Source organism: Bacillus rossius, chromosome 3, assembly GCF_032445375.1.
Source record: "Bacillus rossius redtenbacheri isolate Brsri chromosome 3, Brsri_v3, whole genome shotgun sequence".
Taxonomy (NCBI): domain Eukaryota; kingdom Metazoa; phylum Arthropoda; class Insecta; order Phasmatodea; family Bacillidae; genus Bacillus; species Bacillus rossius.
The window spans coordinates 83947765-83962698 of NC_086332.1; the positions used below are offsets into that span (position 1 = coordinate 83947765).

General features: G+C 37.1%; 1 protein-coding gene across 1 annotated transcript in view; it reads right to left on the minus strand.

The window, feature by feature from the left end:
• LOC134530980 (phenoloxidase-activating factor 2-like) overlaps window positions 1-14934 on the minus strand; it is a 49215-nt gene that overhangs the window by 17676 nt on the left and 16605 nt on the right. The window contains exon 3 of the mRNA XM_063366369.1: window positions 1800-2090. Within this exon, the coding sequence (XP_063222439.1) occupies window positions 1800-2090 (291 nt within the window). The remainder of the gene's footprint in view (window positions 1-1799; window positions 2091-14934) is intronic.

The window sequence follows — 14934 nt, forward strand, 5'->3', positions numbered from 1 at the left end:
AGCTGAAACAGATTATAACCACGCGGTGCGAAATGTACTCACGTACGTCGAACCCACTCACATGTACACACGTCCGCGCGTATCGGATTAGCTACGGGTTAGTCCGAAAAGGGAATAAAGTTCAGAATACTTAACGTCACTTCAAATTTAAAAAAAAAAGTGTCTTCCTCGGATATGCTTCGTTATCTAGGCCAACGGCTATGGTGACCTTTCCCTATGCCAAGTCTGGCGATATTCTGAGACCCGGCTACCCTGCCATCTCCTTGTTAGTAGAATTAGCTCAGAAAAACCATGAATTACAGAACATGAAAAGCCTGTAAATGGAAATGAAATAAATAACAACTATAGCAGAACCACTTAAAAATAAGGTTAAAACCAACAAGTAGGAATAAATTTGAAAAAAAAAAAAACTTTGGAAATAATGACAATACCCACGAAGGAAGTTCAAGGCACCAAAGAGGTAAAAGCAAATAAAAGTTTTGGCCAAGATTGCTTTCATCACAAAAATTCTAATTCTAAATCCAAATTGATACACAAATACAAAAAAAAGCATCCACAAATCTAGCATCTTTTAATTTGGTTCTTGGGAAAAATAGAAAAGATTATGTAACTAATCAAGTGACAAAAACAAGAACCGTGGGAAGTTTGAATGAGCATATAAAATTATAAGGGTTAGTTTATGAAGAACCCAAACTGGGTAGGACATGTATTACATGGAGGCAATGAATACAGCTAAGTGATAATTTCAGACAAGAAATATTCTACTAAAGTTTGCAAGATTTAAAACAAGTCGTTAAATAACGAAAATCTGGCAAGCTCGTTTTGGAAAAAACAACTGAAGTGCATTTGGACATAACTCCTAACAGTAAAGGTTTTTGTAGCATACCAAGAGTCAGGAAGACAGGGTGTGTTCACGCACTTGAGACACACCAAGAGTCAGGAAGACAGGGTGTGTTAACATACTTGTGGCACACCAAGAGTCAAGGAGACAGGGTGTGTTCACGGACCTGAGGCACACCAAGAGTCAAGGAGACAGGGTGTGTTCACGGACTTGAGGCACACCAAGAGTCAAGGAGACAGGGTGTGTTCACGGACCTGAGGCACACCAAGAGTCAAGGAGACAGGGTGTGTTCACGGACTTGAGGCACACCAAGAGTCAAGGAGACAGGGTGTGTTCACGTACCTGAGGCACACCAAGAGTCAAGGAGACAGGGTGTGTTCACGGACCTGAGGCACACCAAGAGTCAAGGAGACAGGGTGTGTTCACGTACCTGAGGCACACCAAGAGTCAAGGAGACAGGGTGTGTTCACGGACCTGAGGCACACCAAGAGTCAAGGAGACAGGGTGTGTTCACGGACCTGAGGCACACCAAGAGTCAAGGAGACAGGGTGTGTTCACGTACCTGAGGCACACCAAGAGTCAAGGAGACAGGGTGTGTTCACGGACTTGAGGCACACCAAGAGTCAAGGAGACAGGGTGTGTTCACGGACTTGAGGCACACCAAGAGTCAAGGAGACAGGGTGTGTTCACGGACTTGAGGCACACCAAGAGTCAAGGAGACAGGGTGTGTTCACGGACCTGAGGCACACCAAGAGTCAAGGAGACAGGGTGTGTTCACGGACTTGAGGCACACCAAGAGTCAAGGAGACAGGGTGTGTTCACGGACCTGAGGCACACCAAGAGTCAAGGAGACAGGGTGTGTTCACGGACTTGAGGCACACCAAGAGTCAAGGAGACAGGGTGTGTTCACGGACCTGAGGCACACCAAGAGTCAAGGAGACAGGGTGTGTTCACGTACTTGTGCACGCAGTGCGCGGCCGTGAGCACGGCCTGCGGGTGGACGAGCGAGCCGCCGCACACGAACCGGCCGTCCACCAGCACGGCCACCATCCAGGGGAACTCGCCGTAGTAGGCCTCTCGGTCGTCCACGTCGTGGATCCGCGAGTAGAGGCCGTCCACGGCGTTGGCGTCGCGGCGCTGCAGGCCACAGCCTTGCGGCTGTGGCTGTGGCTGTGGCTGTGGAGAGTCGGGCCCCGCCTCCGGGGGGCGGCAGCACACCTGCAGCGCCGGGCACATCGGCTCGCCCAACCTGCGCAGCAATGCACATTTTAACTCTAACTTAACTCAAATTAAGTGTATTTGTTTGCCCTCACGCCTAATCGTGCTTGGTTTCAGCCATGTCATGACTAACTCCCCTATCTTAAACTATAAATTATATAACGTGTTAAGTTGGGCCCAGGTAAAACATACGTGGGCACAGGGAAATCCTGGGCTTATTCATGCGGTGCTAAACAGTGCAAGCATTAGGCAGGTATATTCAATACAGGACGAGAAGGAAGTCCAGGAAGAACAGTTAGTCAGGGCAGAAAACTTTCAACCATGCTGGGGTCGGGAGTTTGGACTTTGCGGCCCGCAAAGTGCGCGTTTGGATTGGGACCAGAGACATGCGCCCCTGGCGGCGGACGACAGTCTCGTCACCCATCAGGCTGTCAATCAGCGCTTATACAGCCCGACCCACAGAGCCGTCTGGTCTCCATCGGGGTTGACAAGGTCTTTGAGGTGTCGAGAAGATTTTGGAGGTAATTATTGTTAGATAAGGTATGGTTTCATGGCCCCCCCTTTTTTTTTGTGTAAACAGCCTCTCACTATAAATACAATAGTAATTGTGAAACGGGGATGATAAATGTAAGAAAAAATACAATACTAAGTTTTAAACTTTGTGAAAATTAATTTTTTACGCACTTATGTGTATATGTAGGCCTAAAAGGCTAATTGAGATAACTTGTCTCGGTTAAACAAAAACCCCTCCCCTCATCACACTCTGAAAACACTATTGATTTGCACCCTTGTTGGTCAGCTAAGGTATGGCCAGGTCAGGTAAAGTAATATAAGTTGTTTGGTTTTACATCTCACCCACAATGTTAAGATATCAGCCATGCTTTGTTGTAAGATACTAGTATTTCCCGGAGTGATTCGGGAAACCACCTGGAAAGTTGGGAAGAGGGGAAGAGGTGCGATGATGAAAAGTAGCGACGTCTTCAACGAAGGTTGAACAGTTCAACTTCACTTGTATATAATATTTATGCTTCTGTGTATTGAACCTGTAGCTTTGTTACTAATGATAATAGTTTACAAGTTCCCAAGTTATTGTTTTTCCTTATGTAAATAAAAAGTTCTTTTAAAGACTATTAATCAAAAAATTATACATAATTGTTACAAAAAATTCTACTTTTACAAACTGCTCTGAAAACTTTCCACTTACAAAATATTTCGATACCTCTTAGATGAAAAACGAAAATTTAATTGTATGAAAATCATTACCGTTTCTGCTCTTGGGCCTTAAAATATCTTGACTGCTCTTGTGTAAACGAGTTTGCATTAATTTTAATAACATACAACATTTGATTGTTCACTTGAAGCAAAGATGATGCTGTTTATGAAAGTTTCAGAGAGAGAGAGACAAATTTTTATTTAAATGTGTAACTCACAGTTTAAAAAATATTTTTTTTGTAATGAAATCGGTGAACAGAAAGTGTACGAGAGCACAGCGACCACCAGCGAGAAGGATACATACATAACTTAGAAACACACCACTTATAACAGACATAACTTAGAATTTCTCGAGAGAAAAAAACTACATAAATTAGAACTGTCATAAATTAAAACGACCAGAACTTAGAAATACATAACGCCGAAACACGCCACTTAGAAACGTCGTAACTTAGAAAATTATAACATAAAACTATCATAACTTAGAAATACATAACTTAGAAACACACAGCGTAGAAACTTCGCAATTGAAAAACACACAACTTAGAAACACACATCGTCGAAACACATGACTTAAAATTTGGTATCAGTAGGCATAAATATTTTGAAATGAATGTTGTGAGAAATTTATTTTTTACCTGTTACCACAGTATGTGGCTCCCCTCTTGAGAATGCATTATAACTTTCATGTTCAGTTCAAATCGCATACATGTTATGCATATGCGTATTTGAAAAAAAAAAGATAGGTATAAATGTATAAATGCTAAGCATTATTACATTAAATATACAAGAATTTGTCTATATGTATTCTTTGAGCTGGAGTTTGCAAGAATTCTGTTGTATTTCTCCGTGTGCTCCTGATTGCACCTGAAAATGTTTTGTTGGTGTTCACTGTGTGCTTCTATTTTTTTCCTGAGAAAACATTCGCTCCCTGCCTTTTGTTTACATAAGATATGCAATTGTATTCAGAGTTCCGTTTAACTAGTGAATTCCTGTTACCAAATTAAATTTAATAATATTTTAATCAGGTGTAATTCAAACAAAAATATTCATTATTCAGTCAATTACTATGCCTTAAACCAGCTGAGAAACACTATCTTGCAAAAGGATTTCCCTTACCCTTGAGCTCTAGCGATTTCACATAAAACAGTGACTGATTTTACAACACAATGAATTATGAATGTGTAATACTCGTATTATTATTCAAGGTAACTGACAAGGCGGATTCAGATATTACACAGGAACACTCTCTTAGTCATTACACTATGTGACATCTGTTGGTGAAAATTAGAACTACTTGGACATGAATCTTACAAAATAGAGATTAATGATAAGGTCATTTCCGCAATCGGGACCCGTTCCAGTAAGATGCAATTGAAATCAGTTGGAGCCAATTATAATTGGAGCAGCTGGAGCCAAATTTATATGGAGGCATTGTAGACAGATGGAGGGCGAACGTAGATGGAGCCGAACGAAGATGGAGCCAAACATAGATGGAGCCAAATGCTGATGGAGAAAACGGCAGATGGAGGTGTGTAGACAGATGGAGCCAAACGTAGATGGAGCAAATGCACATGGAGCTGGATCCTATCACATACTTTCGTATTTTAACGAACGTATCCTAGCAATCGTATTCTACCGATTGGAATGTTCGTTCGAATAAGTGTCACCATGTCTGTGCCAATACAATTTTCTGGATGATAAAATATATATTTTTTTAAGTAGTGATTATATCTTGTTATGACTATTCAAGACAAAAAAAAATTTATTCCAGGATAATTTTACTACCATAAAGTTTACTTCGGCACACCAATATTCTTAGTACATCCCCCAGTATTCACAAAACATGCTCGAGCGCATGTTGCCTCACATGGATCCGCTATCTTTATGCCTTCAGTTCGTGGCTCTAGCAGTTTCTGCATACATGCGCATTGGACTACTGACCAATTCAATTTCCGTTTGTGTAATGCGCACTTATTTCATTGCATTTCTGGTGCAGTCTTAAATTTCACCTTCAATTCACCTAGAGAAATATAACCTCAAAAACTCAGATGATAGTAATTCTGGTCTACAGGGGAAATGTCCTTATATGTTCAGTGTTAAGGCGACGTGTTTGGTACACTTGCTGTTGGGCTAGCACTGAGAAATCAACAGTGAGTAGTATAGGAAAGTATTTCATTGTACTGGCTTCTGGCTGGGTGACAGTGGTACCGAACGCCATATTGGACTCTGACGTCTCGGCGTTTGGCCCAAATTTGCCCAAATTTGCACAAAATTTGCACAGAATTTGCCATAATTTCCAGTTTTTAGGAAACAAATTCCGCCAAAAAAGTCTCATAAAAATTGATAAATATAACATTTCTTTATTTCGAGGGAAAAATTCCCACTTTAAGAGAAAATTTCCCGTTTTATTCCTCAAAAATTCAAAAATTCTAAATTCGAAAACCTCAAAAAACTTTTACATTAAAATAAACTAAAAATTCTCCAAACAGGCTTCAATTACCCAACGACAAGCTGCCCCTGAACCTCTGGCGGCAATCTTGTATGATCTCAACCGTAATCATAAAATTCAATAACCTTAATTTTTTATCAAAAAATTCCGAAAAAAAATCCTAAAAAATTTAAAAATTTGCTTACTTCAAATGTATACCTAGTTACTTAATCATTTCGGTATTCGGTTCAATTCCCGGAGATAGTAAATAAGTAATTTATTACTAATACATTAAACAATTCTAAATACAATTTAAAAAAAATTATAAAAAAGTTCTTATGTTACACCCGCCATTTCGAATTATGATGTAACAGTACCAATTTTCGTAACGGCTGCGATACTGAAAATCCGTAATTATTATCAAAAAATTAGGAAAACGTTATTAAAATTTATATAAAAACACTCCGCCATCTTGGATTATAACATCACGAAAATCCGTAATTTATATCAAAAAAATTAGAAAAACCTTTTTAATCAAAAAAATAATAATAAAAATTTTAATAAAACCATTGTGCCATCTTGGATTATGACGTCACAGCTGCCATCTTGAAAATTTCGTAATTTTTATGCTAGAAAATCTAGAAAAAATTAAAATTTATAACATATTTAATTAATAAAATTTTAATAAATTATCATTTAAAAACGCACTTATGTCCTTGGTTCAAACCCGGTGAGGGCATAAATTAAAAAATGGCGACGAATCCTTGCTCCACTGAAGCCGCCGACAGACTGACATCCCACCACTAATGCTAGGATATATATCGTCAGCTAATATGTCGTCATGTCCGCCATCTTGTTCCAATTCCTTAATAATTCATCAAAAAAATAACACTTATTAAAATAATGATAGACGCGATAGATATCTGTTTTTGGTTTGATTCTTGATAGGTGATAAGGATAACTAAAGTTTAAAATAAATTTAAATTCTGTTTTCCCGTTACCTTTCGTGGAGTTTATTAATCATTCACTCTACAAAAAAAAAACACTAGACAGGATACCTGTCCGACGAAATAACTACGTTGTCACGCTGCCTAACATGGAAGTCTATTTTTTTTTTCAATAAAGGTAACGGGAAAACAGAATTAAAAATTTATTTTAAGCTTTAGTTATCCTTATCACTGATGGAGAATCAAACCAAAGACGGAAATATATCACGGAAATCATTATTTTAATAAGAGATATTTTGGATGAATTTTGGATTTTTTTCCCTCATTTCTATGTCAATAAATACAAATTTCCAAGATAGAGTGTAAATGTCAAGATGGTGGGCGCCACAGAAATAATAAATGCTCACTGCACTCTAGTGGGTAAAAATTAAACTAATATGGCGACAGCATACTTAAGCAGGATAGTGGCCTCCAGCAGACGAAACAATATGGCGGACATGAAGACATACTAGTTGGCGATATAATTATTCCTGGCATTAGTGGTGGGAGGTCAGTCTGTCGGCGGCTTCAGTGGAGGAAGGATCCGTCGCAGTTTTTTTTGCCCTCACCGTGTTTGAACCAAGGACTTTAATGCGTTTTTAAATGATAATTTATATTTTTTTAATTACATTTTTTATTAATTTTAAATATTTTCCCAATATTCTAGCATAAAATTTACGAATTTTCAAGATGCAGCCGTGACATCATAATCCAAGAATGCGTAGTGTTTTATTTTAAAAAAATATTTTTTAGAAATTGTAAATATTTTAAAGAATTTTTCTGATAATAATTACGAGTTTTCAATATGGCAGCCGTAACGAAAATTGCAATGGTTATATCATAATTCAAAATAGCGGGTGTGACGTAAGAAATTTTATTAATTTTTTAAATATTGAATTAAGAATTTTTTATGTATTATTAATTAATTACTTGTTTACCATCGCCGGGATTCAAACTGAGGGCCGAAATCGATTAAGTAACTAAACATTTGAAGTAAGCCTTTTTTTTTTAATTTTATGGTAAAAAATAAAGGAATGGTAATTTTATGGTTAAGGTCAAGATAATATAAGATGGCCGCCAGAGGCTTGGGGGAGGCTTTTCGTTGGGGGATTTAAGCCGTTTTGGGGAATTTTGGTTCTTTCTAAGGCAAAAGTCTTTTGAGGTGTTTCGAAGTCCGAATTTTTGAATTTTTAAGGAATAAAACGAAAATTTTTATCTCAAAATGGAAATTTTTCACTCTAAATAGGGGACATTTTTATTTAAAATCTTTTTATTATTTTTTGGCGGAATTGTTTTATTAAAAACTATAACTTTTGTTAGATTTTGGCGAATTTTTGGCAAATTTTGGGTTAATTTTGGCCAAATTTGGTCACATTTTAAGGTCAAGGTCATCCAAGATGGTCGCCGTACGTCATAATCCTAGATGGCGGTCGGCACCACTGTCACCATAGCCAGAAGCCAGTCCCAGGATATACTTTCCTATACTACTACAGTGTCATCTTGTTCAACAGAATTTTAGTTAGGTTTTGAAATGTGGAAACATTGTTACAGTTTTTCCCATCCGCTATTATTATATTTATTCTAGTATTCGGTGTCAAAATACATGTGTGCGAAAATACCATCTGCAGAGAAACAAATGAGTCTCCAAAATGTAGTTTTTAACTAAACACATATAAGGTGCTCGTGATCAAGGTGATCACACATATCCCATTAACTATAAAAGTGATAAACTTTGTAGGGGGCTGTATTTAAGACCGTATAAAAACTTCCACCACAAAACCACAACGAAATACTTTCCATTCAATATCCACACATCAAACATCGTAACTTAGAAACACGCAACTTAGAACTATCATAACTTAGAAACGCACAACTTTGAACTATCATGACTTAGAAACGCACAACTTATGACGGTCATAACTTAGAAACATGTAACTTAGAAACACATAAAGCAGAACAAAATAACTTAAAATCGTAACTCAGAAACAACTTAAGTAAATTCTAAGTCGTGTGTTTCTAAGTTATGCCAGCAACCCCCCGCGGGTAGACCGCCGCACTGCATAAGGCCGAGTGGCCGGCTCTGTGTCCGGGTGACATTCCTGTGCGCTGACCTCATCTTCGGAACTGCCTTTGGCGACGCCTTCTGTCTCCGCCACGGCAGAGTCTTCGGGGGTAAACAAACTACCACCCGCACTCCTCCACAGACTTTGGCGCGCAACTTCTCTCACGTTTGATAGTTATCAAAAAAACAGTACCAGTGTCACCCATTTCCCGAGTGTCACTTGCGAAGAAACACGTGATCTGTATCCGAATATTAGTCTAATGGATCATTTAGCTAAGGGATTCACTAGAAGTGAATCGCAGTGGACGCGGCCATCTTTGCGTTGCTTCCGAAATCTCACAAGGGATGCATCAGCATCCCTACATGTGTCCACTAACTCTCGAGATTTCTAGGGATGCGACACTCGCTTCCATTGATGAGTCCCTACATCCATTAGCTTCGGAATCGTGTTTTATTTTGTTTGTATATAATATTGTTTTAGATTTTTGGCATAAGATTTGTTTGAAACGTTATAAGCATAAGTGATCAAATAGGGACAAATAAAACCGTGAATAAAAATTACCGAAAGGAAAACTTAAACTATAAGTACTTTAAATATTTGTGAATCATAACAAAAATTTTATTTTGTTCACTAACATTAATAACATCAAGTCTACATTAATTTTTTTTTAATAAGTGGTTGTCATTTACGTTTTTCTGAATATTCGTAGATATAACAAGCCAAAATACTGTGGCCGGCAGTTATCTTGGCGTGTCTCAGCGCGGGGGTGCGGGGACAGCGGGACCGGAGAAAGAAGAGGGGGTAAGCAGGCGATACGAAGCCGAGAGCCGTGTAGTGGCTGTTAGGAAAATATCGCCCTTCAGTGTATACCCGAAAATGGAAGGCGAAGGTGGCAGCTCGCAGAGGCGCGGTAAAGTGATACAGAGCGGAGACCGGGAAATAATAAAAACCGTGATGCAGTTTATTGATGAAGAAGCGAAAAATAAATGTCTGCTCGAGCCTTTACAGAGACAGACGGCAAGAGCAGCGAAGTACACGGGTGTGAGCGAACGGTCCATAGTCAGGATTCGTAAAGTCAGCAAAGAACGACCACATGACCCACAGACTACGCCAGAAAAAAATAAGTATTTTAAGTATTTAATAAACAATGGAAATATATAGTTACTACGTTACTGTTACGTAGTGTATAGTGGAGTAAAATATTTGGGCAGTTAGGGTGTGTGTGAGTTGGGCGGCTATTAACAAGTAAGGTCTTGATAGCCTATTGTGGAGAAATGATGAGTATGAAGCGTTGACAAAATGACAGAACGGGGAAAACGGGAGTACCTAGAGAAAGTAATAAGAATAGTAATATTAGTAATTAATTTTAACTTAATTTTGTTTTTCGTCACCTAATACAATCAATTATCATGGAAAGAGAACTTCACACTTACATTAAACAAATCATATAATATATATGAGGTTTTGAAGGTTATAATATGCATTCTAAAGTGGAAGTACAATGCAAATTGTATTTACATTTATAATAAATAATCGATTATAGGTGCATTAAAATATAAAGCCACACATACACAAGCATTTTTTTAAAATGTCATTAATGTTGGTAGTCAGGTGTTTCCTAAACGACTGACATGAAGTTAAAGCAGCAAATATAACATAACAAGCTCCATGTTTACTTAAATGTACATCCAGCGCTAAATGGAACGTTTTAGGTACGGAAACCGGAGAACGATGAGGGCTAGACTGGCTCCTGCGTCATCAACTGTGAGGTAGCTTTCGCGCGGAGAGCTACAATTGCGTAATGTTTTGGTCGTTTGCTTTTTCTTGTAAGACTTTTGTTTTAATTAACTTTGAGAACACAATGAATTGAGAAGCATAGTTTTAAATTTATTTTAAATACTAAGTGACCTAGTTTTCCAAAATAAATAGTGTCTGGTTTTCGCTAGTTACTGAGTTAACATTTCAATTAATTTTGGTTAGCATAATGATTAGCAGACACCGTAAGTATATTTAATGGGACAAAGTAAAACTTTACAGGTTTAGATAATAGTTCGTTACTTTTCCTGACAGATGAGTACAAATATTCGAGCACAACCACTGCAATTTACACAATGTTACACTTATGTAATACAAGTACAATTCATAGGATTTCTCACTTTTGGTTTGGTAACCCAGCGCTCTTAGCCAAAAGGCCTTACCGCCCTGGGGCCCCCACGGACGTGGATACAGACTTACGTAGTGTAGGAAGTCACGTGCCGAATGTTTTATGTTCTGCTAGTACAAACCTGGCCGCTGACCTTGACAATAGGGTATCGCTTTCTCTTCGCCCTCCCCTCCCCTACAAACAGGACTAGGGAGCTCAGACGCCAAGATAACTGCCGGGCATAGTAGCTACGTGCACATTAGTAATACCAACTGTCAACAGGTGGTGCTAGAAGTAAAAGTATTCGGATACTAACCATCCGTTAGAAACGCGTATTTTAATTTGTGTTTGCGTTTGCTAAGGAATGTAGGGATGTGTGTGTTATGGACGCATCCCTGTGTATTCGAACCCAGCTGTGATGCTTGTTTGCGGGCACAGCCAACCAGCTACTCAGAGCATGAAGAAATTGAAATATAGCTTTCTGGCTGAGTGAGCTGGTCCGGCCAGTGACACTCGTGTAGCAGAAACTTGGGTCCTGCTTGCAGACTGGCAATATTAACATTAGCGAATTGTCAGAATGTAGACACTTTAAAATTTAACTATTTGGCCTATAAACTTGAGACAACACAGTTAAAAAAAAAATCTGCACACTTTTTTTTGCAATGAAAAAAAGTAAGTGTTCTGCTTGACAAGCTTAAAGAAGTTGGTAATTTGAGAAATTATTTTCTGAAATATTTAAAATGCAAAAAATCGTCCATGTTTTCAGAAACTTTCTAGCGTTTTAATTTTATTTTAGGCACGAAAAAAAGCACATCGTAAGGAAATATGTTATTTAATGAAAACAAATTAAGTAAATTATATCAAAATTTAAGATGTACCTTCATGACTGTTATGGAAATTGCTGTATGCTGCAATTTTTTTAATAGCTTCTGAATGCTTGTGGGAAGCATCCATGTCGCATTTGGCTGAATCACCAGGGGTAAATGGCCCTGTTTTCGAACCTCGGGTAATGCATGGCTATGTTTGTATGTGTGACTGATTTCTCCAAATGTGAGCTAGACTGGTTTTACAATGTCTGATTATGTTTCTGTTAACTTCCGATTAAAATTTAACAATTAAAAAAATTTACCGTTTCTCAACCCTATGAACATTTAGTGATTAACCACCATCGCACTCATAGTTATTTCAAACAGAAGATTAAGTTTCGGTTAAAGTGTAACTAAGAATTTGTAAACACTACAGTTAAAAGAATAATAATCGGAATTTCGCTAATACGGAATGATAAGATCAATATATTATAGATGAACGGTGCGGATTAAAAAAATGTTAAATATAGTCACAGCCAATGAAAATTCAGAGAACCATGATAAAATGATTAGCACCTTGCTAAAACTAAGCCAAGGAGCCAATCTGCTAATTATTAAAGTTAAAATATCGACTTAACAGCTACCCAAAACGACTAAAGACCACTAATAAGAATAAAATGTAACATTATCAAAGAAAAAATTCCCGTTTTTGAGGGAAATTTACCCACAAAATTGCTGTTAATCCACCTACACGATATTAGTAGGCAGCTGTCACCAACTTTGTCACCAAATTGAATAAAAAATATAAAAAATTTAAATAAAATAATTAAGAAATTTTAATAATACTGTAATAACAGCATAATGAAACCGTGTTTTAAGTCATCACGTTCGTTGTCTACTGTAGGAACCCCACCGATGAAAATTAAATAAAAATTTTCCAAAAAATTCAGAAATATTGTTTAAAAAAATCTCTTTAAAAATTATATCACATAGATAACAAAAAGGTAGGCCTACTTGCTCCATTGAATTAGTAGTCTTCTGTTAAGAACCGTAAGGATTAATGTATAAAAATATTAATTTGTAATTTTTTAAATATATATTAAAAATATTGAGTAAATATTTACTTGCACGAATGAGTTCTGAGTCCCCAATTAAAACTCGTCGAGGCCAATGTAATAAAAATTTATAAAGAATATAACAGAATTCAAACCAATTAAATATAAAAAGTACAAGTAGAGTCCTTCATTCGATTCCTGGTTCCCGGTGTATGCACTTAAAAAATATCAGCCAACTATCCTTCCTCCAGTGTGACTAACAGCAGATAGACCCCAACTTTTAACACCAAGACATATATTACTCCTACTGTGTGATGTAATTACAACCATATTGGCTGCCTTCCTAGATTATTTTGATTGCTAGTGTGTTATTGCGATAATTTTTCACCAAGATTAAATTTATACGATATGTCCAAGCCATGCGCATTGAAAATTTTGACCTGCATTTATCAGAGTTATAAATTCTTTGTACATTTAATATATTTATAGTTTCCCGCAACATTTTAATTTTTGAAAAAGTATACGTTATATTAAAAATTTATGATTTTATGCTTTATCTAAAAAAATTTTTTAAGACATAGCTCACTCAAATTAAATGAAGTAAAATTCAAACGCTGCATTGTTTGTCGTCAAATAAAGGTAACTTTTGGTTTTACCATTGTAGGAATAATTATAGTTCCAAGCAGCCATTAAGTATGCTTTTCATTACTAAAAACAAGAAAGTCAGTTTCCAAACAACGTGTGTGGCAGAACTCAGTTATAATATTATTGTTTAAAAAAAACTTAGGTAAATATCGATACTCCTCATGTTTGAACATTTTATGCATACTATTATGAAGAATTTTAACTTCAGGTGCGAGGCGTGAGCACAATCAATTGGCTAGTAAAGTAAAATGCAAGGTGCTTAGCGTACCACAGACGTAACAGTAGTAGGAAAAGGAGATTTCAAAGCCAGGCGCAGGATCCAGGATCCACTATGTTAATGAGTAGGGAGTGGTTGGGGAGGGAGGGAGTCAGGGATTCTTCCGCAGCCAGCACATTCAAGTACTTCTGAACTTTGCTCTTTCCAAGACGGCCATTACCATTGAGAGCTCTACTTCCGACTACCATCTTAGATCGTGAATTTATCTTGCTTCCTCATCCCACCTACATCATGAACTTATAGGATGGCGGGCTACTAAGTGCCTTAGTTTCGTTTTTTTTTTTGTTTTTTTACTTACATTTTAATCATCTCGATTGTGGTTGGTCGGTATCGAACAGCCGGACCCGGTTGATAACAAAACTTAAAGTTGTAAAAAAAACATACATCTTTACTCACTTTTTTTTTTTTTTAATTTTCAAAAAGATGGGTGGCACACAGGCAAGTCTTGACAGTCACCTGTGTGCCAATCTTCTCCCCCCCCCCCCCCCTAATCTAAAATTTATAAAAAAATAAAATTGATATAAAAACACCGTTTACGTTTCGTTATGACCACCATTTTGAATTCTAGAAATGTTGCAAATTCCGTTACACCCCGCCATCTTTGTCGTGTATGATATAATCGTTGCACGTTTCGTTACGGACACCATCTTGGATTCTAGATCGTTGCACTTTTAGTTACGCACACCACCTTGAAAATCGGTAATAATTATCCGATTTTAAAGAAAAAATTTCTCAAATTTAGAAAAAAAATAATTAATCAAATTTTATTTAAATATAATTTAAAACACGCGCTTACGTCCTCGGTTCGTACCCGGTGAGGTCAAAAAAATACGTTATATTCTTCCTCCACGGAAGCAACTGACCGGCTGACCTCCCACCACTAACCATCAGGGATAATGTCGGCTTCTAATGAAAAAATAAATTTGTTAATCGGTCCAGTAGTTTCGGAGCCTATTCAATACAAACAAACAGACAAATATTTCCTCTTTATAATATTAATATAGACTATAACATTACATGCAATTAATCACTTCATCGAGATGATTCACAGCAATAATTTGCTCATTTAACTTTACGAGTTTAAAATTCTACCGAAATTATTTATTTTTTCAATTTGATTAGTTATTAAATTTATTTAACTATTTGAAAAATTGTAAAAAGAATTATATTACTAGCTGAGACGAAGGATCAAGCACATTTTAACGTAATAGTAAAGCCCATCTTTCTTAAATTCGTGGTGATATAAAACCAGCTCTC